This window comes from Musca vetustissima, unplaced genomic scaffold (genome assembly GCF_032173495.1).
Source record: "Musca vetustissima isolate MV318-11 ecotype Yass unplaced genomic scaffold, APGP_CSIRO_Mvet_v1 utg4927, whole genome shotgun sequence".
NCBI classification, from domain to species: domain Eukaryota; kingdom Metazoa; phylum Arthropoda; class Insecta; order Diptera; family Muscidae; genus Musca; species Musca vetustissima.
The window spans coordinates 389,902-416,953 of NW_026884396.1; the positions used below are offsets into that span (position 1 = coordinate 389,902).

At 33.7% G+C, this 27,052-nt stretch overlaps 4 protein-coding genes across 4 annotated transcripts in view; 1 reads left to right on the forward strand and 3 right to left on the reverse strand.

The window, feature by feature from the left end:
• The window catches only part of LOC133331362 (secernin-2), a 220,789-nt gene extending 202,063 nt beyond the window's left edge, over positions 1-18,726 (reverse strand). Inside the window, exon 1 of the mRNA XM_061539760.1 lies at positions 18,715-18,726. The gene's annotated coding sequence lies outside the window, so the exon portion shown is untranslated. The remainder of the gene's footprint in view (positions 1-18,714) is intronic.
• LOC133331368 (WD repeat-containing protein 3) lies at positions 345-3,229 on the reverse strand. Its single transcript, XM_061539766.1, has 2 exons — positions 3,072-3,229; positions 345-2,994 (listed from the first exon to the last, which is right to left on the reverse strand). Exons 1-2 carry the CDS (start codon positions 3,227-3,229, stop codon positions 345-347), a joined length of 2,808 nt encoding a protein of 935 aa, XP_061395750.1.
• Positions 5,890-6,352, forward strand: LOC133331378 (uncharacterized). The gene is made up of 2 exons (XM_061539776.1): positions 5,890-5,952; positions 6,066-6,352. The coding sequence occupies exons 1-2, from the start codon at positions 5,919-5,921 to the stop codon at positions 6,344-6,346; spliced, it is 315 nt and encodes a 104-aa protein (XP_061395760.1). The 5' UTR covers positions 5,890-5,918; the 3' UTR covers positions 6,347-6,352.
• LOC133331369 (uncharacterized) lies at positions 7,408-12,107 on the reverse strand. Its single transcript, XM_061539767.1, has 3 exons — positions 10,607-12,107; positions 7,635-7,958; positions 7,408-7,565 (listed from the first exon to the last, which is right to left on the reverse strand). Exons 1-3 carry the CDS (start codon positions 12,071-12,073, stop codon positions 7,437-7,439), a joined length of 1,920 nt encoding a protein of 639 aa, XP_061395751.1. The 5' UTR covers positions 12,074-12,107; the 3' UTR covers positions 7,408-7,436.
• Positions 18,727-27,052: the final 8,326 nt, after the last annotated feature.

Here is a 27,052-nt window from a genome sequence, read left to right on the forward strand (position 1 = left end):
GTTCTCGGAAAATAAATAGGCCTAAGGGCTTCCGATTTTCTTCTACAGGAAAAAAACAAGAAAATCCACTGATTCCTCTTTCTTTTATAGGTTGCACCCATCAAAATGCTAATCAGATGCCAGCCTATCCAAAGGCAGGTATTTGTAATTAAATCCACGGAATTAAGGCTCTTCCAATTAAAGAGTAAAACAAATTATTTGATAATTTCCGATTCCATAAATAAGTTCCGACCATCTTAAAAAAATCCGGTATTTCTTTTTGTTTAATAAATGTATTAAAAACACTACATTATATGTTTTATTTATTTAATATTAAAAACTAACAAACAAGGTAAACTATTCGTCTAGGCCATGTGTATGAGTTGTCGCTTAATTCCCTCACGTCGCTTCTTGTCACGTTTTTTACGTTCCTGTGTCGCCTCACGGAATAGCTCAACACCTTCACGCTCCTCAATGTCGTGTTGGATCAATGCCAAACTGTGTAGATTTAAGCCAATAACATCTCTCAGGGAGCTAACATCTTTTTTCAGAGCCCTGATTAGCTGCTCCAGTAGAGGTTTCATATGCTTCGCCCCGGTTATGGGTTTCATGTGGACCTTGAAGAGGAACAACACCACCTTCGTCAGCAGTTCAATTTCATCGGAACGTTTTTCCAATACGGCAGGTAATTTTTCCAACAGTTCGCACACATTTGAGAACGGTAACAGCAGTAGAGCTTCCTCTAAATCGGATGCCCTGATTCTGGCCAGTGTGACTAATATGAAATCTTGGGGATTTGTAACATTTAAGGCACGCATTAAGGGATGTAGCTCGGGTTTCTCATCTTCTTCGGCTTCATATTTTTGACAAATTTCCAGACATTCTAAAATAGATTCGGCAGCCTTTTCAGAACCCACCGTTTTACGAGATGCCAACTTTAAACCGGGTAGCAGGGGTACCGCGTGATCTTCTCCAGTGGCCAATTGTTGATTTTCCATTTCTTCGCGTTCCTCTTCTTGAATATCTTGTAAAACAATGGGTTCATTGGTACGTTCAAATAAACGCAGGCAGCGATCCGAGCCACATGAGACCAAAAACCGACCATTAGGACTTACAGCCAAACTATAGGCCTCTCCAATGTGTCCTGGCAGGGTGATGATTTTATCAAAGGTGTCAGCATCCCATTGTTTGATTTTGCCATCCTTGCCACATGTGAAGAACATATGGGTATTGGGTATAAATTGTAGACCCATAACGGAATCATCATGAGCAAAGAGTGACCGATGGCAATCACCGAAATCCAGACCCCATATCTTGACATTACGATCTGAGGAGCCGGTGGCAATCAAGGAGGAATCATAGGAAATATCCATACACAGTACCGGTAATTTGTGGCCATATAGCGATAAATAGAATTTGAAGGTATCCAAAAAGAATATTTTCACCGTTGAATCGAGAAGGCCCACAGCCAAATATTTCATATCAGGACTGACTCGGACACATAACACTGTCTCTTCCAACTTCAAGGTGTTTTTGTGTAACAGCGATAAGACCTTGCCGTGTTTCAATCTTTGTAAATTTTCCTCCCCATCATCTTCTTCCATAGCCTTGGCATCTTCAGGATTATCAATCAGTTCGAATGTCCAAATCTTCACCGTCGAATCACTGCTGCCGGTAACACAACCTTTTTGATCGGGCAACAAGGCAATGGACCACAATTCACTGTCATGGGCTGGAATCTCTTCAACAACATCTGCCGAGCCGACATCAACGATTAAAAGTTTACCCGATTTCAAACCCAACAACATATATCTATCACCCGGCACAAAGGTAGAACACAAAACATAATCAGCCGGTACGGTGCGCAAACATTGCATTGAATCACGATTCCAAAATTTAAACGATTCCGCCGATCCTGAACCAATGGCCAAAGAATCGGAACTGAAGCAAACGCTACGTACCTCAGAATGATGGCCTTGACGGTTGATGGATCTCAGTAGTTTTACAGTCTCCTCCTTGGCTGAGGCTTGTTTCTTAAAACTCGCCTCTTGGCTGTACAAATGTAGGGTGTTGTTGGCCAAACTGACCAGAACTCTCAGTTCATCTTTGGCACCAAGCAAAATATCAATGGATTTTATCTTCTGTTTAACCTTGATGCTTTCCAAACGTTTTATCTCATCCGATAAGCTAAGATCTTTGCTTAAATCGGCATCGTTTTCTGTTTCATCGGAAGATTTCTTGGCTTTTTTCAAACGTTTGACCAATCTTTTCTTGGCCTCGTCTTCGGTGCAAATGTAAAAGTTTTCAATTAAATCATTTGTACCATGACATGAGATTACCCTTTCCGAAGCATCAGCCACCAGATTGACACATCTACCTTTACCGGCTCTTTGTATGACACCACAATTGGCCACCGATATGGGACTAATTGTATCGTCATCATCTATGGACAGACCCTCCACAGCAGCCTCAATTGGTTGATCCACTTGTGTCGTATCTCTAGGCTTAATGCGATAAACATTCAGCGTCGATTCCCCACTGCCAGCCACCATCAAGTCTTTGACAAAAGCCAATGCCCACACCTCGGTGCGATTGTCCACAATGGTTTTAAAACAAAATTGTGTTTCCAAATTCCAAAATTTAATTTGTGTATCCTTGGAACAGCTCACCACGATACTCTGCTCATTGAAACGTTCCATAAAATGGGCATCAGTGACGGGAGCATTATGGCCAATTAAACGTTGACGACCAGCCTGTTCCACAACATCGACAACGGTCATTTCACAATCTAAACTACCGCACACCAAACGTATACCCTGCTCGTCGTAACGCAAAATGGATATGGCACTTTTATGCAAGGCCAACGAGCACACCGAATTGTGGGGATTTGTCAAATCGAATATTTCCACAACACCATCATTATAGCCCACAGCAACGTGAAGGCGATCGGGTGAGACTCGCAAAGCAGTTACTTCTTGTTTATCACGTCTTAGTGTAAGTACCCGTTCACCCAACCTAAGAGGAAGAAAAAGAGAAGTATTAAAATAATTATTTATTTGTTGGAATTATTACTATATTCCATTCAAACTTACCTTAAATCCCACAGAATCACATTTTCTGCTGCCGCAGAGACCACATACCTGCCCTCGATTTTATTGTAAATTACAAAATTCACATTGGAACGACCACTGGCCACGATATTAAAACTATCGATGGCCCGATAGGCCAAATATTGTTTTGTTAAACCCATATTTTGTTGTTAATTTCTTTTATTAATATAATAAATTATATATTTTTCAATTTAAATTCTTCTATTTCAAATGTTCCTTGTCCGTGCCCGTCTGCCTGCACGTGTTGTTTTGTTTTTTGTTGTTCTGAGTTTTCGAATTACAACCCTGTAAACTATGGTGAAAGCAAACGAGACGAGGACCAATCGCGGCGAATGAAGTGGAAATTAAACAAGACGAGGACAAATCTTGTGTTTACGAATGAGGTCAAAGCGAACGAGACGAGAGCCAACCGTGGCGAATGAGATTCAAAACAAACGAGCCGAGGACCAACCAACAGCTGATAACTTATTTGATCAGCTGTTTCACAGCTGTTGATAGGGTTATGTAGTTCGATTTGCAACTAATCGATTAATCGCATATATTTGTGGGACATTGAAGATAAAGGAAAAATTGGGGATGGAGAAAGAATTCTTCTTTCCCAGTTTCACTTGTTCTTTTCTATGAAGGCTATACAATTACCCAAAAAGGAACGTATTGCCCCTTCGATTGTCAAATGATCTTTTGACTTCAGCTTTTATATAAGAGAATACCTACAAAAGGCGTCCTCCAGCTACAAAAGACTTCATCCAGCTCGGCTATTAAAACTAACCTAATTCATTTGTAAAGACTCATTTCAGCTCGATTGAAAAAACCAGCTTCAGCTTGACTGAATCCTTTTCGTTCATCTATAAAGACCCTCGAGCTACGCTATAAAGACTACCATAAACTCTTATGTAAAAATGCCGTTCAACTCACCTGTATAGACTCTCTTCAAAGCGTCTTAAAAGACACCCTGCGGCACTTCAATAAAGAATCCCTTCCGCTCATCTATAAAGAATCCCTTCCCCTCATCTACAAAGACTGCCTCCAGCTTGGCCATAAGGACTACCCCAAACTCAGCTCGCTTGTAAAACCCACTTTAAGCTCGCCTATTAAGAATCACATCCGCTCATTGATAAAGACTATCTTTAGCTAGGCTATAATGAATTCCCTCGGTCAGCTATAAAGACTCCCTCCAGGTCGGCTGTAAAGACTATCCTGCAGCATGACTTTAAAGACTCACTTCAATTCGTCTGCAATAACTCCTTTTAACATTCATGTACAGGGTGAGATAAAAACTCTGCAACAAAACGCAATACTTTTTACATTTTTTTTTTAAATTTTATTGAATGAAAGCAACAAATGTCGAAAATAGCATCAAATTCGCTGCCCGAATGTTACTCTGCGGTATTTTGGCCAATTCCCGGCGAAGCGCTTGCTTGAGATTATCGACACTTTGGTATTTTTTAGTGCCAACCTTGCTTTCTAAAATACTCCAGACACAATAGTCCAACGGATTGATATTCGGAGATTTTGGTGGCTATTGTGCGCTGGAAATGATGCGAGGAACCTCATTTTGTAACCATTCATGGGTTGCGCGTGCTGAGTGCGATGGTGCTGAGTCCTGTTGGAATGCCCAAGGTCTGCGGCCAAAAGGTTTCCATGCCCAAGGCTTTAATACACCCTCCAGATTATTTTCGCGATAATATTCGGCCTTTAGTATATACCCCCTTCGGGGCGTATGTAAAGAATCACTTCAAGACACCCTTCAGTTCGTCTATAAAGACTACTTTCAGCTCTTCTATAATAACCTCCTTCAGCTAGTCTTAAGAATTTCTTTTAGTTCATCTATAAATACTCCCTTCAGCAGGTACATAAAGATTCCCTTTTCTGGTTCTTTAAATAGGTTCCCATTCAGCAGGTCTATAATTTTTCAGTGTAACAATTTTTTCTATAAAGTAAAAAAATATAAAAATCACTGCTTCAGTTCGCTTATAACGAATTCCCTCAGCTCGTTAAAAAAATTACATTTTACAAAATAGGTATGTTAGCCCGATAACAATTTTTTCAAATTATATGGTAACCTATCAAGTCACTAAATATCAACATAGTGAAGCTGAAATCGTTTTTTTAAGGATTCTTAGACTTTGTCTACGCATGATATATGGTCCTATACCTCCTATACTAAATAGGAACTGGACTAGTTGGAGGAGGAGTAAAGAAGAAAAAAACAGTAGATTCTTTTAGAAGGGGAACAGACCAAAAAATTCGTTTTTTCTGGTCATCTAATAAGACTACCTAATTCAGTGATGAAATAATAAGGTCTGTCTTTCAATCTGTCAAAATTTTCCTTGTAATATTTCACATGATTGGCAACATTGCCATCGAATTCAAGTAGAAATTATGCACTTTGACATTCAAGTCATCAGCTGTGCTAAATGGGCTACCTATTCATTGTGCCATGAGTTTATCCATAAAGACGACCTAATTCGTCTATTCAGAGCAATATTTATAGGTGACCTTCCCAGCTAGCGAAAGTCAGCTGTTTTCCTCAATTCTAATGTCAAAAAGAGTTACCATCACTGTTTTGTTCAAATAAGACACAATTGAATTACAAAGTCTAAATGACCTTTGTATGTTGCCTCTGTTAAAGGTTGGCAATGTGTGTGTGACAAATGAAATGAGCATGCGCCATTTATATAGCATACTTTTAGGAGTTGCATGCATAAAATCAACACACAGCATCCCTTCACAAATTTTTCATCATCGAATATAAGAGGCAAAAGACAAAAATTGCAAACGTTTTTAAATAAAATAAATTTAATAGATAAAACAAAATAGATAAACAAAATGTCAGAATATCAAAATGTGCCTGGTGCTGGTGGTATGTATTTAATAATGTTCTTTTTAATTGAAATAAAAAAGGAAATTTAAAATTTTTCGGTTTTCTTTTTTATTCATGAAAAAATATAAAAATCCCAAATCACCAAATAAAAGATGACTTAAATACCGAATCGGTGGAGGTGTTACGTGAACGCCTGAATACCATGAAACGTTTAATGGCCGAGCGGACAGCCCAACAGCAGGATAATCCGGCCAGTACCGAAGAAATTTGGTCCACACGGCGACACACATCGACGGGTATTATTGATGGCAACTTTTTGAGTATGGCCTTTGGTGGAGCGCTGCTGGTAATTGTGTCCGTATCGGTATATGCTTTTTATAATCTCTATCATGCCATATTAAAGAAATTCCCCTCAAAACATGAAGAGTTGTAGAGTGAAAAAAAGGAGCACACACAAATTTTAGATAAATTTCCAGTGAAGTTTTTTAACAAACAAGATTTTAATAACAAATGGAAGAAAGAAAAAAAGCATTTCAATTTTTTTAAGCTTAAGTATTGTTTTCTTTATTACTTTTTTTAATTGTTTTCGTTTCTCATCAAGCAATTCTTTTTGATATTTATATAAATATGAGAAAAAAGGTATAAACGAAAAAAAGAGGAAATATAATAATAATAGTATATAATAAAAAATCACAATTTGTAAACGATAATGATGACGACAACAGTTGAAGTTGTTTGAAGACAAATAATTAAAGAAAAATTAATAAAGTAAATTTGACAACATGAACAATTTTGTTTTCTTTCTTTCTTTTTTGTAATTGTGATTGTTCTTTACGTGTGTGTGTAAATGTTTATCATTTGTGTTCAAAGAAGCATCCTGTGTGTTTGTGTGTATTTTGGCCACGTGGGCCTGGCTAATAAAAATTCTCATAAATCAAATCGGCAATAATAATCAAATTATAATAATATTAATAATTAATAATAGTGGTAGCAATAAATCTATATACAAACAAGTTTGCAAAATAACATTTTAATACATATCCGTTTTTTGTTTTTAATTTTTAAATTCTAAGCAATTGTGAATTGTGACTCGTTTTGGTTATCGTTCTTATTTTTTTTTGTTTGTTTTTTATTTTTTCTTGATTAATTATACAAAAGTTTTAAAGAGGGATAAGTTTTTTATTATAAAAAATACTTTTTGAAAGACTTTTTTATTTGTGTTATTATTATTTTTTCCAATTATAAAGTAGTAGTCGTTTGTAGGAAAAACCAAGCATAGACATTAGATCCACATAAGTAGGCATATATATAGTATATAGTTATGATATAATATATAGTTATTTTATTATATTTATTAATTTTATAAATCCTACATTTCCAGTGTTTTTTTTTCAAATTTGATTGATCTCAACTTGTGTTTTTATTCACTAAACTATTTTTTGTAGAATCGAAAAATAGCAGGAATTCTAAAAGTGTTTATAAATTAGCAATTAAAAAAAAATAACTCAATCGTATATATAAATTTAAGGCATTGGTATATTGGATGGCACATATTCAAGGAAGTTCGCCGGAAATTGTCCCTGACGGCCATTTACCTCACCATATAACCAGTCTTCATTGATTCTATACAATATGGTGACCATTTCATTTTCCTAAAAAATAAAAATTGATTTTTAGTTTGAGGTTATGTCACAAAATTCTCTTTTAAATGGGGTACTTACTTTTATTGCCAAATCACCCTCCACCTCGGCGGGGAAATTGTATAAACATCTTATTTGCAAGTTATTACTTGTACTATTTGTTGTTGTTGTTGTTGCTGTTTGATATGTGGAATCATATGTTGTTGTAGATGATGAATAGTTTGGAGATACCGCACTTGATGAGGTTGCTGATAACGATGGCGATATTTGTGATTTTCCCGTACTTTGCAGTGGCACTTTAATTTCAACATAATTAATGGGAAATATACCCTCACAGCCGGAACGTGTGCGACCCTTGTACCACGCTTCACTAACCTGTTCAAGTAAATAGATTTTTTCGTTTTCCTGAAATGCGAAAGGAGAAAAACACAGGATGAGAAATCAGGGTACAAAAATATAAATGGGTACTAAAAATAGTACTGGAAAAAATCTTCATAGGAAAAAGTGTGCAAAAAAATATATTTTATTATAGAATGAGTACTAAAAAAACTTATTCTTTCTTAAAAAGGTGTACTAATAAAGAATAAGATTACAAAAAAATATTAAATGCGTAGCAAACAGGTCGGAAAAATTAATCATTACAACAAAAGCGTACTAAAACATAAAATACTTTATAGAATGGGTACTAAAAAAGTTATCGTTCCTTAAAAACGTGTACTAAAATTATATAAGAAATTTGGAAGTGGACTAAAAAGTAATCACTCTCTAAGGAAAATTACTAAAATTTATTATTTTTTTTCAAGAAATCGTTCTAAAGTGTAACCTTTCTCTAAAAAATGGTGTACTAAAAATTTGCCAGTCACAATATAGTGTGACTAAAAAAAGTGTACTAAAATTAAATTAGAAATTCGAAAATTGGCTGAAAAGTACCTTTTCTTTATGGAAAATTACTAAAAGGTGTCCGTTTTCAGGACGCGTACTGAAAAGTACCTATTCTCTAATAAAAAATACAAAAATTATATCTTCAAGAAAATGTTTCTAAAGAGTACCCTTTCTAAAAATTTGTCAGTCGGGAAATGTTATAAAAAATTAAAATGACAAGAGGAGTACAAAAAATATTAAATGGGTACTATAAATTGTACTCTTTCTCAAAAAAAATGGTATGAAATATTAAAATGACATGAGGAGTACAGAAAATATTAAATAGGTACTAAATAGTCCGGAAAAAATTAATATTTATAAAAAAGTGTACTAAAGAGAAGAAATTTTTTTCTATCTTGGGTACTAAATAGTCCGGAAAAAATAATATTTATAAAAAAGTGTACTAAAGAGAAGACATTTTTTCTATATTGGGTACTAAAAAATTGTCCTTTGTTAAAAATATGAAAATAAGAAGTTCGAAAAGTAAACATTCTATAAGGTAAATGTACTAAAATTGATAATTTCTTCAAGAAAACGTTCAAAAGAAAAGGTGTACTAAAAATTTGGCAGCGGAAAAAAAGAGAGAAAGAGGAAATTAAAATGACAAGAGGAGTACAGTACAATATTTAATGGTTAGTAAATAATTCTTGAAAATGTATCTTTACTAAAAAAGTGTGCTAAAGAATTCAATTTTTAATGGAGTATGTTCTACAAATGTTTTCATTAAAATGTGTCATTTCTTAGAGAAAATGTACCCGAAAAATACCCAATCTTCAACCAAATGGTGTACTAAATATTTGCCAGTCGGAAAATAGCAGTACTAAATTAGGTACAAAAAATACCTAATCTTCCACAAAAAGGTGTACTAAAAAATTGCCAGTCGGAAGTACTAAAATATGTTCTAAAAATACACATTCTACTACAAAAATGTGTACTAAAAATGTATGAGTCGGAAAATGGCAGTACTAAAATATGTACTAAAAATACCCAATCTATTTCATAGAGAAAAATGTACTAAAAATATCCAATCTAGTTCATAGAGAAAATGTACTAAAAATACCAAATCCTTCACAAAAATGTGTACTAAGCATTTGACAGTTCAAAAATGTGTACTAAAAATCTTCCGCAAAAAGGGGCACTAGAATGTTTTTTACATTTTCTAAAAATGTAAACTTCACCTTCCAAAAAGAAATATTTTTTAACACACACAAATTAGCCTTTCTTAGACAAACTGTACTAAAAAATAAAAGTGTACTAAAATGCCAGTTTAAAAATATGTACTAAAAATCCTCCAAAAAAAGGGGGTACTATTTATTTCTAAAAATGTACCCTTCAAAAAATATATATTTAACCTTTGTACCTGATCGTGTACTAAAATATTTTCCCCATGAAATAGAAGAATTTACTATTTTTTACTAAAAAGTACTAAAAGTATTTTTAACGCGCAAAAAGTAGTCTTTCTTAGAGAAATTGTACTAAAAAATAAAGTGTACTAAAATGGGTCATGTGTTCATCATATATGTGTACTAAATGCTCACAACTTTACTATAAATGTACTAAATGCGCCCACTCTCTTTAAAAAGGTACTTTCCCAAATTGTTTCTAAATGGACCTGAATTTTTCAAAAAGTACTAAAAATTCCTTTTTTGTTAAAAAGTGTACTAAAATGTTAACTGTGCTCATAAATTGTTCCAGCTTCTTTAGAAGTGTACAAAAAGTGTAGCCCAACAGCAAAATAATTATGTACTCCATTTAGCGCAGCTGACTATTCAATTAACTGTCAAAATACATAGTTACTACCATGACACGATAAATAGGTAGCCTTGGCGGGACGTTTATTAAACATTACCCTCTCTTAAACATATTTTACCCTCTCAAGAACCCAAAATGCCAAATTGCAGCCATTTGGAGTCCGTACATTTATATCTTGACTATTCCAAAAACATGGATCGAAACCAAACGCACCTAGGATTATTAACGTAAGGTTGAAACAACGGACATAGAATTTTATTCTCTTCTGTAGAGTAAAATTCCCATTGACCCACCCATAATAGATTTTATACAAAACTAATATACCCCCCTCCATATTTATGGTGGAGCTGTTTTCTTTTCTTTTTTTTTCGGAAACTTACCCTAAAACATAAATCACCCTCTTCGGTACTTTGGAAATCATATAAAGCTATACCATAGGGTCTCTCATCGCTTGCAGCACTGCCACCATAATCATTCATGCCCGTATCCAAGTGTAACGCATCAACTTTACCCGATATGACGTCCAGCAATGAAACTGTTGGCTGGGCGGAGGAGTACGCGGTCGATGCCACTTGGGGTGGTGGTGGCGGTGGGGCACACTGTGGCATTGGTGGCGACGGTGGTGTCGGCAAATCCGAATATAGCCCCGTCAAACCATTCGCTGATGATGTTGGTTTCGCCAATGTTGGCGGTTTGGGAGCTTTCGGTTTTTGTGAGATTTTCGGTTTGATAATTGTGGGCATATTCAACGTCGGCGCTGGTGGCACCAGGCTTTTACCATTACACAGCGGATTATCGGGAGTGTTTTGTACACGTGTATTGACCACACTGAGATTTCGAACGGGTGCCGTACCAATTTGACCATAGCGTGGTGCCGCCGCCGCCTGATGAACAGCCGCCGGATCAGGTGGCCCAAAGGCATCTATCGTTTCCCAGGGATCTAGGGGAGATGTTGTTGCTGGTCGAGAACGTCCACCGCCAGCAGCCGCTGCGGAAAAATCATCTTCAAAGCCACTTTCCGGTTGGGAGACACTACCATTTTGGGGTGAACTGAAATTGGAATCGGAACTAAAGCTATCCACACTAAGGCAATCGCTGTTGGATTTTTGGGTAAATGTGGGTGAGCTTGGTGGTGAATCGAAGCTAATGAGTTGCGGTTCACCGTTTTGGGTTGTTGTGTGGGTGGTGGTACTACTACCATTCTGTGGGGTATTCCAGGCACTTTTCCAAGAATTTGTGTTATTGTTAATGGTTGTAACCGTTGTGGAGTTGGCCGTTGAACCCGTCACCGCTGTGCCATAAGTGGCCGTACCATAAATCCTGGCCGAGGAATTCGGTGTTGGTGCCCTTGAGGACTTTTTGCGATGAAAAATAGTGCTCAATATCTTTGAACCGCTGGATGAATGCTGAATGGAAGTAGCGGGTGGGGGAGGTGGTGTGGGTGCAGGATTCTTTTTGGGTTGTATTTTGGGTGGTGGTGGCCGTGGTGGTGGTGGCTTTTTACCACTGGTTGTTGTTGTTGTCGAGGTTGTGCCCACCCCTCCCAACAGATCGAATGGTGAATCATCCCAATTGGTAGCCGGGGCATAACGTGCCTGAGGAAATTTTCGGGTTATCGAACCATTGGCAGCACCAATGCCATTTATACCACCATTCTGTGGCGGCTGAGGAACTTTCGGCGGTGGTGGTAATTTGATTAGCTTCGCTCCAATGGAATTTTGCCTTTGCAACTGTTGTTGTTGCTGCAATTGTAAACGCAATTGTTCAAGACTTGCATTGGCTGTGGCGGCGGCAACTTGTGCCCGGGATCCTGGTGGTGCCGGTGCTGGTCGTGTTGGTAGGGTCATAATTTATGATAATTCAATGGAGACGACAGTGTGAAGCCTTTTTCGAACTGCTATTGAAAACTATTTTGTTGTTGTTGTGGTTGTCAACAATGCGAAACTGCAAATAGAAAGAGAGAGAGAGAGAGAGAGAGAAGATGTAAATTAGCTAATGTGACAATGTAAACAATGGGGAAGGAGGTTAACAAATATGTGTCAGATTTTAAAGTGAGGTTAAATTTAATGCAAAAAAAAAGAAACACAAATTGCGGAATCAGTTAACACTAGGGTGATAATTGGGTTTACTCTTGAACTTAAACGAGATTAAATTAAACAAACGTGTGGGAGAATATTGTGGTTTTTATATAAAGACCAGCAGTCTCTTATACAGTGCCACACATAAGTATTGGCACAATCATCAATTTTTAACTTGACCGCTATTTTTCAGCACCGTCTCCCAGTCTACACAAAAAAAATATTTTTCCGAAAGAACCCATGTTGTTACTTAACTAATGCAGAAATTTTTATTTGAAAATTTTTTTTAAAACTTTTTTATATTTTATTTAACAAAAAAATAAGGCAATTTCATCGCACAAAAGTATTGGCACACTTATATTTATATCTTAAATATATAAAATATTTGTCTATTTAGTACTTTGTTGGCAAGCCCTTTTGCTTGATTACTGCGTCCAAACGGTTTGGCATGGAATGCACTAATTTCTTGGTAGTTTCCTCCCCTATTTTTTGCCATTCTTCTATAAGTGCCTGCTTAAGTTCTGACTTATTGGAAATGGGCCGCCTTTTTACACGTCTGTCCAGTTCCTCCCACAAATGCTCAATGGGGTTGAGGTCTGGAGATTGCGGTGGATGTGGCAGGACATGTGCGATATTCATTGTTAGCCACATACGCACATCATGAGCAGTATGTTTCGGATCATTGTCCTGTTGAAATGTAAATGACCTCGGTAGATTCAGTTTGTTCGCGCTTTTTTTTACGTTTTCCTTTAAAATATTTAAATAAACTGTTTTGTCCATAATGCCATCTATGAAGACCAGCTCACCGACCCCCGCAGACGACATGCAACCCCATACCATAACTCCTCCTCCACCGTGTTTGACAGTAGGTGCAAGATTTTTTTTTTCATATGCCGTATTGGGCTTTCTCCATACAGTAGAGCGGCCATCAGAACGGAAAATGTTGTACTTACTCTCATCCGAGAATAGCACTTGGTCCAAGAAGCTGTTCGGTCGGCTCCCATATTCTCTTGCGTAGGCTAGGCGCTTCTTCTGGTTCTTTAAAGAAATAAGCGGCTTACGTCTAGCAACTCGGGCACTATAATCAGCCTCATGGAGCACTCTTCTGACCGTCATGGGATGAATTTTCTTTCCAGTCTCCTCTTGAACTTCAGCTGTTAATTGTGTTGATGTTTTTTTGGGGTCCTTTTTAATTTCTCGCACTATCTTTTGACGCTCCCGGTCACTTAAAACTCGTGGACGGCCAGGGCGTTTTGCGTTTTGTAAATTTGATTCGCCTTTAAACCTGTTGACGATGCTTCGAATTGTGAAACGGCTTCTGTCCATCATTTGGCCGATCTCAGCAAACGATTTTCCTTGGCTGTGAAGGTGCATTATAATTTTTCGCTCAGATACACTCGTTTCTTTTTTCTTTGGAACCATTTTTTGTATTTTCTGCATTTAATTTTACTCCTTTAACAAAAACTTTAAATAACGGTAAAATGACACGGTAGATAATTTCAGGAACAAATTGCTACGAACAAAGCAAAAGGGTATACAATTTTAGGAACCAATATTTTTGCAAAAAGAGTTGCCAGCTGGCACAAATTAGGAAAAAATATAATAGATCATGTAAGTGTGCCAATACTTTTGTGCGATGAAATTGCTTTATTTTTTTATTAAACAAAATATAAAAAAGTTTTAAAAAATTTTTTTGAAATAAAAATTTCAGCATTAGTTAAGTAACAACATGGGTTCTTTAGGAAAAATATTTTTTTTGTGTAGACTGGGAGACGGGGCTGAAAACAAGCGGTCAAGTTAGGAATTGATGGTTGTGCCAATACTTATGTGTGGCACTGTAAATACCAATAGTCCAAATGGTCTTTATGAACACCTGTAGTCTCGTTTTAGAACAAATTGTCTTTCAGATACATATCAAGAATACACATCTTTATAATTAAATTCAAGGTTCCTGGTGTATTTTTCAATCAAGGTGGTCTTAGAAGTCCTAGAGGTATTTTTCCAAAATAAAAGGCTACAATTTTAATTTTTGCGATTATCAGAGGATGGAAGACCACCTGGTAGAAAATTGTTTACTTCAAGACCAGGCATTCTTCCAATCTAAAAAGCCGTCATTTGGAATTTTGCGATACTCTGAGGGTAGAAGACTTCTAGACAGAATTATTGTACTACAGGACTATGTTTTACCGCAGCTCCCACATTTTATACATTCCCAAGGTTCTAGAGGTATTTTTTCCAACGTATAAGGCTTTCATTTGGAATTTGGCGATTCTCAGAGGATATTTTTACCACAGGACCATGTTCTAACATAGCTCGCATATACTAATTAAGCCTTACTTTAGGTATTACAAAGGTCCTGCAGGTATTTTCCACCAGAAATGGCTGTCATTTTGAATTTTTGAGATTCCCACAGGATAGAATACCTTATGGCAGAAAATTTTTACTTTAGGATCATGTTCTAACATAGCTCCCATATAAAAGTTCCGCCTCATTTTACACATTTAAAGGGATCTAGAGATAATTTTCCAACATAAGAGGCCAACATTTTAATTTTTGAGATTCTCAGAGGATGGAACACCTCCTTGTAGAACATTTTTTACTTTAAGTATATGTTCTAACATAGCTCCCACATGAAAGTTCCGCCTGCTTTAAAACATGTCCAAGGTCCTAGAGGCATTTTCCAACGTATAAGGTTTTTTATTTGGAATTTGGCAATTCTAAGAGGATAGAAGACCTCCTGGCTGAATATTTTTTCAAAAGTCCTGGAGGCATTTTTCAAACCAAAATGGCTGTCATTTTGCATTTTTGAGAAAACCTTATGGCAGAAAATTTTTACTTTAGGATCATATTCTAACATAGCTCCCATGTAAAGGTTCCGCCTCAATTTAGGTATTTTCAAAATCCTCGGCTCATTTGTCAAGCGAATAGGCTGCAGTTTGACATTTCAGGTCCTCAGAGAATAAAACAGATTATCAATATAGGTATATGTTGTGTAATCGCCCTGACATATATATTAAAACTCACAAGACACATTTTCCGACCGAAGTGGATTCGGGTTCTTAGAGGAGAAATAGCTCCATGCAAACAAGTTCAATATGAGTCAGTACAACCCAAGGTATTTTTTATAAGGTAGCCGCATCGGCCCAGTTGTTGGACAAATAAATGTGAAAAATGTTGTTGCAATGTTGAACCAAAAAATTAAAAAACAAAATTATAAATGAAAATCTCCGAATTTCGAAGAGCTTTTTTGGCAATACTTCTATTAACATTTTCTACAACAACCGATGTTTGTTGTAGAAATTCGCCGATGCGGCTACCTTGTATATCTACCTTGGTACAACCCATACACATGTCCCGTCACTTTTTATGTTTTTAAAGTCATTGGCGCATTTTCTAATTTAAGTGGCAGTATTTTTTGTGGTTGTTATTTTTTTTCTTCTTTCAGTTGTTATCTCTCTCGGTGTTGTTTGGCTTAGTCAAGGCCTACTAATAAGGCTATCCAGGGTGACCAACTGGATTATCATATTCGATAATATAAAAATACAAATATTTTGGCCTGTTTTTCTATTTTGGCGTTTTTTTCTATTTTGACGTTTTTTCTATATTGGCGTTTTTTTATTATTATATTAATATTTTTGTGATTTTTTATATATTTGCGCTTTTATCAGAAAAAAAAGTTGGTGACCAACTGGATTATAATATAAAAATATTGGTTTACAGACTGTAAACAAATATTTTGGCTTGTTTTTTCTATTTTTGCGTTTTTTTCGATATTGGCGTTTTTTCTATTTTGACGTTTTTTCTATATTGGCGTTTTTTATTATTGTATTATTATGTTTGTGATTTTTTATATACGGTGTCTCATATGATTTTGAGATTTTTTCCATATTGACGTTTTTATCAGAAAAAAACTTAGCATCACTATTAGTTATCAAAAGGAAATTGACAGCAGTTGCAATATCAATCATGTCACCCCTTTGCAAATGCAAATGGCATAACGGTGTCACATATAGTTTTGAAAGAGAGGAAGTGAGAGAGAGAAATTATCAATTCATAGAGATTGTAATAACATGGAGATTTAAATGAGTTGCCATATCATTTCTTTGGATAATTTTATCACAAAATCAAATGATATTTTCTGTATTTTACTAATGTTATTGCTGACATTCAATTTCATAACTTATAATAAGAAAACAAAATCAAAATTACATAGCGGCTTTGCAAATCAGCTGTTTTTTGCCTGGGATTTATTGATCGTTTGAAATTATTGTCAATGAAATGTGACATATGGCAATCGAAAGTGAGTCTTTATTAAAAAAAAAATAAAATATTACCAAAATTGTTTGCGTTTTTTAAGAACATTTTATAATATTTTTCAATTATTTAATACTATCTGTTATTGTTGTAGTTGTAATTGTAATTCACTTATTTACCACCAACATGAAAGTGAAATCTCTTAATAACAATAAAAACGTGAGTGTGGTTGTTTCTTTCTTTTTTAATTACACTTTCTATAAAATTACTTGTACTTTTAAAAAATAACAAACAAACCTACAACTTCTTATTATTACGCGCATACTAGATTAGCCGCTGTTCAATTGAATAATAATGGGCAGAGCAGCAATGGCTTGTCAATTGTGTGTGGTTAGCTGGTTGGTTGAAAGAAACCCCCCAAAAAAGAAACATAACCACCAGACATGACTGGCAGGCAGTCGTCCACCATTACCTCATTAGAAATACACATGTTTTGTTGGAAGCTTATTCCGATTTTTTTATAATTTTTATTTAGTCAGTCAGTAATGACTCACATTTTATGTTGTTGATGGTGGTGGTGGTGTTTTCTGTGATTGTTGTTATTTTTGTGAAAACATTATTATGGTTTTGGAATTTTTGCTTTACTGTGGTTGTTATTTTTTTTTTCTTCTTTTTTTTCAAGTTGTTATCTCTCTTGGTGTTGTTTTTTGTGGCAGTAATCTTGTGGAAAAGGGGTTATTAAAATGTTATTTTTTTGGTATGAAAAGAAATATATTGACGATTTGTTTCTATATTCTATATTGGCGTTTTTATGAGAAAAAAGTTGGCATCACTATAACCTTCCAAAGCAAATTAACAGCAGTTGCAATATCAATCGTATCATCTCTTTGCTAATGCAACTAACATAACGGTTTCATGTAGTTGTGAGCACTATTCAGCTTCATATAGAGTCTGTAAACAAATATGTTGGTGATTTTTTTTTCTATATTGGCGTTTTTATCCGAAAAAGTTGGCATCACTATTAGCTACTAAAGCAAATTGACAGCAATTGCAATATCAATCATGCCATCTTATTGCTAATGCAACTGACATAACGGTATCATGTAGTTGTGAGCACAACTCGCCATTAGGAATAAATAAAAAGAGATAACATATTAATTTGTCATATTTTATCATGCTCAGTACGTAAACAAATATTTTTGACGATTTGTGAGCACAACTCGCCATTAGGAATAGAGAAAAAGAGATAATATATTAATTTGTCATATTTTATCATACTCAGTACGTAAACAAATATTTTTGACGATTTTTTTTCTTTATTGGCGTTTTTATTCGAAAAAAAGTTGGCATTACTATAAGCCATCAAAGGCAATTGACAGCAATGCAATATCAATCATGCCTTCTCTTTGCTAATTCAACTGGCATAACGGTGTCATATACTTATGAGTGCTATTCAACATAAGAAATTGAGAGAGGGAGAAAAGGAAAGAGAAAGGGAGAAATTTTCAACTCATGGAGATTGCAATGGCAAGGAGATTTAAATGAGCTGTCATATCATTTCTTTGGGTAATTTTATCACAAAATATGATGACATATTTTCGTATTATACCAATGGTATTTTTGTTGTTGTTGTTGGTTAGTGGTTTTTCTACTGAGGTTATTTACAAAGTAGAAATACCACAATTAATGACATTCGTGTTTATCCTACATAACAAATAACTGACCCTGTGGCATTGCAAATCAGCTGTTTTTTTTTTTTGCAAGGGATTTATAGATCGTTTGAAATGAGTTTCAATAAAACGTGACATTTGAAATGTCAAAAAGATTTAAAATTCACAATGGTTATTTTTTAAAGACAATTTTTTGTAAATGTTCTTTTCTCATAACCCTTTCATGTTTTTTCTCATTAAAGTTATTATATTTTCTGCTATTTTCTTTTGGTCAGCCGGCAAACGAAAGACCCCTCTGTCCCTACACTGAAATTGATTGATGTCAATTTTTGGGTTGTTTGTCATTATTACTACTATTATTATTATCAAAAGGGTGTGTATGTGTGCTATGCACTTGAACGATTGGCCACAAGTCATTGCTGTTTGGATTTCAGAAAAAATCAAGGGATGAGGGAAATTTTTTTTCTGTAATGGCTTTACTGACACCCAAAGTCAAAATCCGCTGAGTACAAACAAGGTAATAAGAAACAGTTGTTATTGTATTTTTGTTAAGATACCATAACAATTTGTCTGTGGCTTGGCCCTGTGCCGTTAACAAAAATTTCTTTTAATTCATAACTTTTTGAGTGTGCGGTTACTACTATTGTTGTTGTTGTAAAATAAAATCAACAAAAAGAAGAAAACAATAAATAAAAATAAACCAAATAATAAATGAATGAATGACCTTGAGGCTATTTTTTTTATTTTGTACCCAACACCACCAATTACTCAAATAATTGAAATGAACAAACATTTGGACACACACACACAAGCTCCGTGCGCCCAATTCAATATTTTTTGCAAAAATAAATTTTTGTTTAATACAAAAAAAAAAGTTTGCAAAATAAAACTTTGAAGGCAAGGCACTAAAAAAACAAATATCGTTAAAATTGAAATATTGAAATTTAAATGGATTTGTTTATTCATGAATTGGGCAAATAATTGGCATGCAATTTGTAGGTTGTTTCAATCGCACAAGCTATGACGTAGAAAGGAAATTCTGGAAAATATGAATGGGGTGAGATGTTTCGAATTTTATGGAAGGAGAAAGCAGACAAGTTTTCTAATGAAAAAAAAAAAAACATTAATACTTTTTCCTACAAATAGGAAATTAACTGACCTGCTATGAACGGAATTTATATTTGCAGCTCAGTCTTTGCCATTTGAGATAAGGATAAGTTAAATTAGTTCAAGTAGTTCTTAAAATATATTGCTTTAAAATAAAAGCAGATTTGAAATAAAAATCAAACCAGGATGTTAAGACGTACAACCTCAGCCAAATTTGGTCCTTCGAGTCGGATGACAACACCTCCAACAATCAGGTTATATATTTAATTATTATGGGAAGTTGGTCCTTCTAGCCTGTTAATATGTGGTTCTTCGAATCGGATGACAAAACTACCTCTACAAGTCTTCTAATGAAAAAATCACAAACTGGTATTTAATACTTTTTTTCCTACAAATAGGAAATTAACTAACCTACTTTGAACGGATTTTATATTTGCAGCTCAGTCTTTGCCATTTGAGATAAGGATAAGTTAAAGTAGTTCTTAAAGTAAATTGTTTTAAAACAAAAGCAGAATTGAAATAGCAATCAAACCAGCCTTCGAGCCGGATGACAACACCTCCAACCAGCAGGTTATATGTTTAATTCTTATAGGAATTTGGTTCTTCGAGCCTGTTAACATGTGGTTCTTCGAAGCGGATGATAAAACCTCTGCCTGTTGACATATGCATAAGATTGATTTAGAAATGTAAGAGAATTCCCTAAAAAATTCCTATTATTGAAGATATTCTAATTTCAAACTTTCTCCAAGTATTTTAAGAGTTCACAGTAGGAATTGAATGGGTTAAATTTTATAACCAACTTTTTGGAAATAATTACATTTATCTGTGTCATCGAATACCACGCCATTTGTCGTTTATAATGCAAAAACCGCTTTAAATCCAAATTGGTTTGCAAAAATCAAGCGATTATTGATGTTTATCCGCAACATTGAAAACATTTGATCCACAACATTTTTTATAGAAAAACTTTGATTCGAAATATCTCCTATAGAAAAATATACTCACAATAGGACATGTCTAACTAACTCTCCGTTATAATTTCATTTTGTGTTATTGTTTGTAATAAATTTACATTATTTATCTCTGGATAGCTGTCAGATGATGTAATTTTTTATCCAGTAAGAGCATTCCCAAAAATTTCCTAGAAAAATGGCTAGAATTAAAAATATTCTAATCTCGAAGTTCCGCCAAGTATATTTTATCCGAAACCTTTTATATTATATTATAGAAATTTTTTATGAAACCATTTTTACACAAAAATACTTTTCATACAAAAAAAAATCGCATCATTTTCTATGGGAAACATTTTCTATAGAAAACGATTTTCAATAAAAAATGTTTTTTTTTTTACCAACTCTTTAGGCAAGAGGTTATTAACGGCCTCTTCGTCCTAATTCTGCCTCTACCAAATTCAATAGTCATTTTATCCCAGAATGAACAGTGGCCATGTGCCATAACTTTTATGTGTGTTATCGATTTACTTGTGTTATCACTTATCAGTAGATGTCACTCCATTTGGCATATCAAAGCAGAAAACGCTGTAATATTCAAGTTGCCTTATTGTTCTGCAAAAAAACTACATTACTTATCCATGTAAAGCTTCCAGATGATGTAATTTTCACCCATTCAGAGCATTCCCTAAAATTTCCTAAAAAAATTCTAGAATTAATGATATTCTAATCTCAAACATTTCCAAGTATTTTGTGAAGTTTTCGGAACTCATAATATGTGTTAAATGTATAACGAAGTGTGTGGTATTTAACCATCCACCTATTTTTTTTTAAAGAATCCTTAATAAATCCTTCGAGAAACAACTATAAAATCTTTTTTTAACGAATCCTTTCAGACGCAGTATATTTACTTAAAGTAGGTTTACATTGTACCGGATTTCGTTAACCCAGTGGGTTTCAATTGTCAATTCCATTGTATACATGTCAAATAAATCCTCATATAGTAGGTTAACCCTGTAAAACGTTCTAATGTAAATGCCGTTTTATCCCAGAGCAAACAGTACTCTTTTAACGGCGTTATCGATTTACTTGTGTTATCATTTATCAGTGGATACCACCATGCCATTTGGCATTTACAATGCAGAAAGCCGCTATGAATTCAAATTGCCCTATTGTTTGCAAAAAATACTAAATTATTTATCCATGGATAGCTTCCAGATGATGTCATTTCTTCATCCACTTCTTTCCATAGATGGATGCCTTGCTCTAATCATCCCCCGGCAACAATAAAACTCTTTATATATTCGCATTAGTTAAATGAAAAACAAATTAAAGGAAAATGGAACGAATGTCTGGTAGTGGAATTCTTACAAATGCAAAAAAAAACAACAACAAGAAAAGCTAAAAGTCAAAAGCCTACTGGGGTTCTTATCATGGAAAAATTTTCAGTTGAAAAAAAAAACATTTCCATATATATTTTTTTCTTTCAATTAAATCTTCGAGTCTCCAGCAATATTTAAATCATATTAAATATGTATTAAAAAAATAACAATTATGACGTTATTGAGATTCCATTAACAAATTATTTCAATTTTTTACAAAAAAAAAATAAATAAATAAATGTCGAATTTGATAAAGAACAACCACATAGCATGCCTTTTACATACCATTGACCCAGTGTTGCCAGTTTAGGGGATTTATCCCCAAACTGGGGATTTTTTTCTGAAAATGGGGATTAGTTTTTTGGTTTGGGGATCTGGGGATTTTATGGGGATTAAAATTTGAAAGGTTGGTGCAAAATATTTTACCATAACTAAAAAGAGTGATGGCAATTCTGGACAATGTCTCTATTTTCTAACACTAACCAACGATAACGTCGAACAATTTTGGACTGGCAAGTCTATGTGTTTGTTTTTGGCAACTGTTGCCATAGTATGCAAATGTTGGTAATGATGGCATCAAAAATTACAACAACTGTCTTGTAAACACATATACTAAGACAGGTTTTTGTTTATGATGGCAACAATTCAAAAATAAATGATCATAGTAACACATGCATTTGTTTGGTCCAATTCATAGAAACACTTCGGCTGACGCAATTATAGTAAAATTATATTTAATCGTTTACAATGGCTGCAAAAGTTGGTCACTGCACAAAAAAGCATAATATAGCATGGGAACGTGAAAGTTGGGCTCAAGGTATGCAATTTGAGAATATTTGTTTTCTATTGGTAAACGAATTTGTTTTTAGGATGGTTGAAATCCATTGCTTCGGCACCAGAACCATTTCAAATAACCAGCAATTCTGCAAATAATTCTTGGTGTGTGGCATGCAAAAGTTCACTAAAATCTCAAAAGAAGGATCTGAAGAGGCATAGTGAATCAATCAAACATAAACAGAATTTTGATTCACTTTATGCAAGAAATACATTAGATAACTATGGTAATTTGTAATATTTATAATTTACGCATAACTTTTAATAATGCTCGATATAAATACATATTTATTACAGGTGTTGTTCCTGAGACAAATGACTCTAGAATTATTGATATAAAATTATCAATTTTTACAGCCAAGCATGCTTCTATACTGTCTGTTGACCATTTAACAAACATGCTCAAATCTCTTTCAATTAAGGAATTTGAAAAATTGAGACTGCATCGCACAAAATGTAGTGCTATTATAAAATATGTCATAGCTCCCACATTACTTGCTGAACTTGTAAACGATATTGGTGATTCTAAATACTCCTTGATAGTTGACGAATCAACAGACATATCAAGACACAAATGGATGAGTCTTTGCGTCCGTTATTTAAGTAAAGGTAAACGGACAATATTAACAGAATTCTTGGGATTATTTCTTGTGGAGGAGGCAACAGCAGAAAAACTTTTCGAAGGTTTAAATGGATATTTGAAGAAGGTAGGACTGAAATCAGATAATATACTAGCCATTGGCACAGACGGTGCCAACAATTTATGCGGTAAACATAAAAGTTTATAGACCTATTACAAAATGATAATCCGCACCTAATTCTTATAAAGTGTTCATGCCACTCTTTACATTTATGCTGTTCCGAGGCTTCTAAAGAATTTCCACCAGATGTCGAATTTCTAATAAGAGAAGTATATAATTACTTTAGCAACAGTCCTCTAAGGATATTAAAATATAAACGTGCATTTGATTTAATAAATTCGGGCTTTGACGCAATCAAATTTAAAAAGCTCGTCCAAATATCTGCGACCAGGTGGTTGTCCTATGGTTTGGCTGTTAAAAGAGTGCTGGAGCAGTGGATTGAACTTAAATATCATTTTTCAATTATTTCCACAGCTGATTCTGAGAAAACAGCACAAATTATTTACAACTTAATGTGCAATGATGAAATTAGGCTATACTTGATTTTCATGAATCCTATTTTAAATGAAATGAATAGTCTAAACCTATCTTTTCAAAGCGACAAAATGGATGCTGGAACTATTAATGACAAATTGTTTATAAGTCTACTATCGTTAGCAACTAGAATTTTAAAACCATTAATAATTTCTGACATAAAAGATGAAGAAGATATTCTGAAAATAATCGAAGTCATGGAAAATGATTCTTCATATCTCCCGATACAATCTATGGATTTGGGATATGATTTTGAGGAGGAAATAAAATCGCAATCTGAGTCTTTATCGCTAAAAATTAAAACTACATGTTTTAAGTATTTACAAAATTTGCTGTTACAAATGTTAAAACGCTTTCCACCCAACATTAGCTTTTTCAAAATGTATAAACAGTTTTCACCACAAGTATGTTGTAATTCAGTTGGACAACCAAACTTTAGTTGTATTTTGAAAATCGTACTGCCCAAATTAAAGGTAGATGCTCCTAAGGATGTATATGAATCTCAATGGAGAAAAATGCCATTTGTGAAATGGAGGGAATTGTTTGGAGATGATGTTTCAATCAGTTTGTGTTCTTTTTGGACAAAAGTTTATTTATATCAGGATGCTGCTGAGTCAAGACCTTTTAAAGAACTTGCAGAACTAGTACTAAATATGCTTTGTGTTCCAACAAGTAATGCTTGCGTAGAACGCGTTTTTTCCATTATGAATACGATAAAATCACAGCTTCGAAATAAAATTCAATATGAATTATTAGAAGCCCTTTTAAGAATTAACTCAATATTTAAAAATAATTCAATGTGCTGTGAAAGTTTTAATCCTCCTCCACAAATGCTAAAACTTTTTAACACTAAAAATATGTATAGAACAACTCATGATGTTAGTGAGTCGGAAGACTTTGAATCTGAACTTTTTGATATAATAAGTATCATTGACAATTAAAAATTTTAATCTATCTTAATTTTTTGTAAATTTCTATATATATATACTAAGACTTTTTATAAACATACTTCTAAATATGTACAAATTAATATAAAAATTACAATAAAATGAATTGAATTCTTAAACAATTATAACAAAACAATTGAAATATATAGGGGATTTTTTTGGGGATGATAAATAAAATTTGGGGATTTTTGGGGATAACCTTGATTTGGGGATTTCAGTTAAAAAAAAAAAAACCTCAAAAAAAAAAAAAAAATAAAATAAAATCCCATTGACAACAACAACAAAATTGTGGCATTTTCAAAAAATATGTTGTTCATGGCAATGACCACAAGAAGAAGCTTCCTTCATTATTTCTACCCGCCGCCATGCTCAATCTCTAATCACATGCAAAAGAAAATGGTACCAACCGCCTGCTGCTTCCCCGGTAGCCATCCACTGCAGAATGCAATGCATTCTGTCGGGCGTTTTGTTTTCGATTTCAATTTCTACGTAAATGTCATTGTCGTAATTATATTTTTTATTTGCATTTACCAAAATGAATTCATTTCTCCGACGTCTGGTTTGGGGAATTGCGGAATACACGTGCATGTCGGGTCTAATGTTGATTTGAATATGAAAAAATGGGAATGGGAGGAAATTTTTCGAAAGGGAACAAATATTTATTATTTTTTCAAAAAGAAACATTTTTTTTATAAAAAAAAAATTGGAAAAAAACATGATTTATTCCCATTGATTTTTAAGAAAATTTTTTGAAAATATAGATGTGAATATTTTGTAAAAAAATATTTATCCGAAACATTATACATAGAAAAATGTTTATCCGTTATATGTTGTTTGTTTTGATTTATCCGAAAGATTTTCTATATACCGTTTTCTATAGAAAACTTATTTATCCGGAACATTTTCTGTAGAGCAATTTTTAATCCGAAACATTTTCAATGAAAAATTAATTAGCCGAATAATTTTCTATAAAAAAATAATTTATCCGAATCATTTTCATTCTCTACAAAAAAAAAATTATTATCCGAAACATTATCCATAGAAAATATTTATCCGTGATATTTTCTATTAAAAAATGTTTTATCCGAAAGATTTTCTATATAAAAATTAATTTTCCGCAAAATTTTCTATAAAAACCCTTTTTATTTGCATAATTTTCTGTAAAAAATTAATTATCCGTAACATTTTCTATAGAAAAACTTTTTATCCGAAACATTTTCAATGAGAAATTAATTATCCGGATCATTTTCTATAAAAAAATAATTTATCCGAAACATTTTTTCTAAAATAATTAATTATCCACATCATTTTCTACAAAAAAAAATGATTTATCCGAAATATTATTCATAGAAAAATATTTATCCGTGATATTTTCTCCGAACGAATTTCTATAAAAGAATTCTTTATTCGAAATATTTTTTATAGAAAAATGATTTATCCGCAATATTTTCTATAGAAAAACTTTTTATCCGCAACTTTTTCTACAGAAAAACGTTTTATCCGCAACATTTTCTATAGAAAAATGTTTTACCCGCTACATTTTCTATAGAAAAAATTCAACATGTTCTATATAAAAATTAATATTTCTACATATTTTCTATAGAAAAATATTTTATCCGCGATATTTTCTATACAAAAATGATTTATCCGCGTCATTTTCTATAGAAAAATTAATTTTTCGAAACATTATCTGTTGAAAAATATTTTATCCGTGATATTTTCTATACCAAAATATTTTATCCAAACTATGTTATATAGGAAAAACATTTATCCGTACACAAACATTCTTTATCCACAAATTTTTCTATACAAAATGGCTTTATCTGCAAATTTTTCTATATAAAATGTCTTTATCCGCAACATTTTCAATAGAAAATTGTCTTTATCCGTTATACATTTGCCAGCAATATTTTCTATAATTTTTTTTTCAAATCGCAATATTTTCTATTAGAAAAATTTATCCGCAAATTTTTATATGATTTATCCACAGCATATTTCTCTCAGAAAATATATTATCAACATCAATTTCTTTGTAGAAATGGCTTATCCGCAACATTTTCTACTGAAAAATATTTTATCCGCCAAACCTTCTATGGGGAATATGTTATCCGCGATATTTTTGTAGGAGAATTCTTATGTGTATAATTTTTGGTAATATTTTCTATGGGGAAATAAGTTTTTATTCTTTTAATTTCCAATCCAAAATCAAATAATATCCCTCAATTTATTCTCTTCTCAAAACAAATTCTATTCTCATCAAATTTCCCTAATTATTTTCATGATTTTAAAGTCGAGCATACACACACAACAAGTGCAGCAGCAGCGAACCTCAAACGTCATTCATCATTTAAAAACAAGTGTCCATCAATAAAATTAATTGGCGCCGTCATGAAGTTCATGAGCGGGCTATGTGCACACAAAGAAGAAGA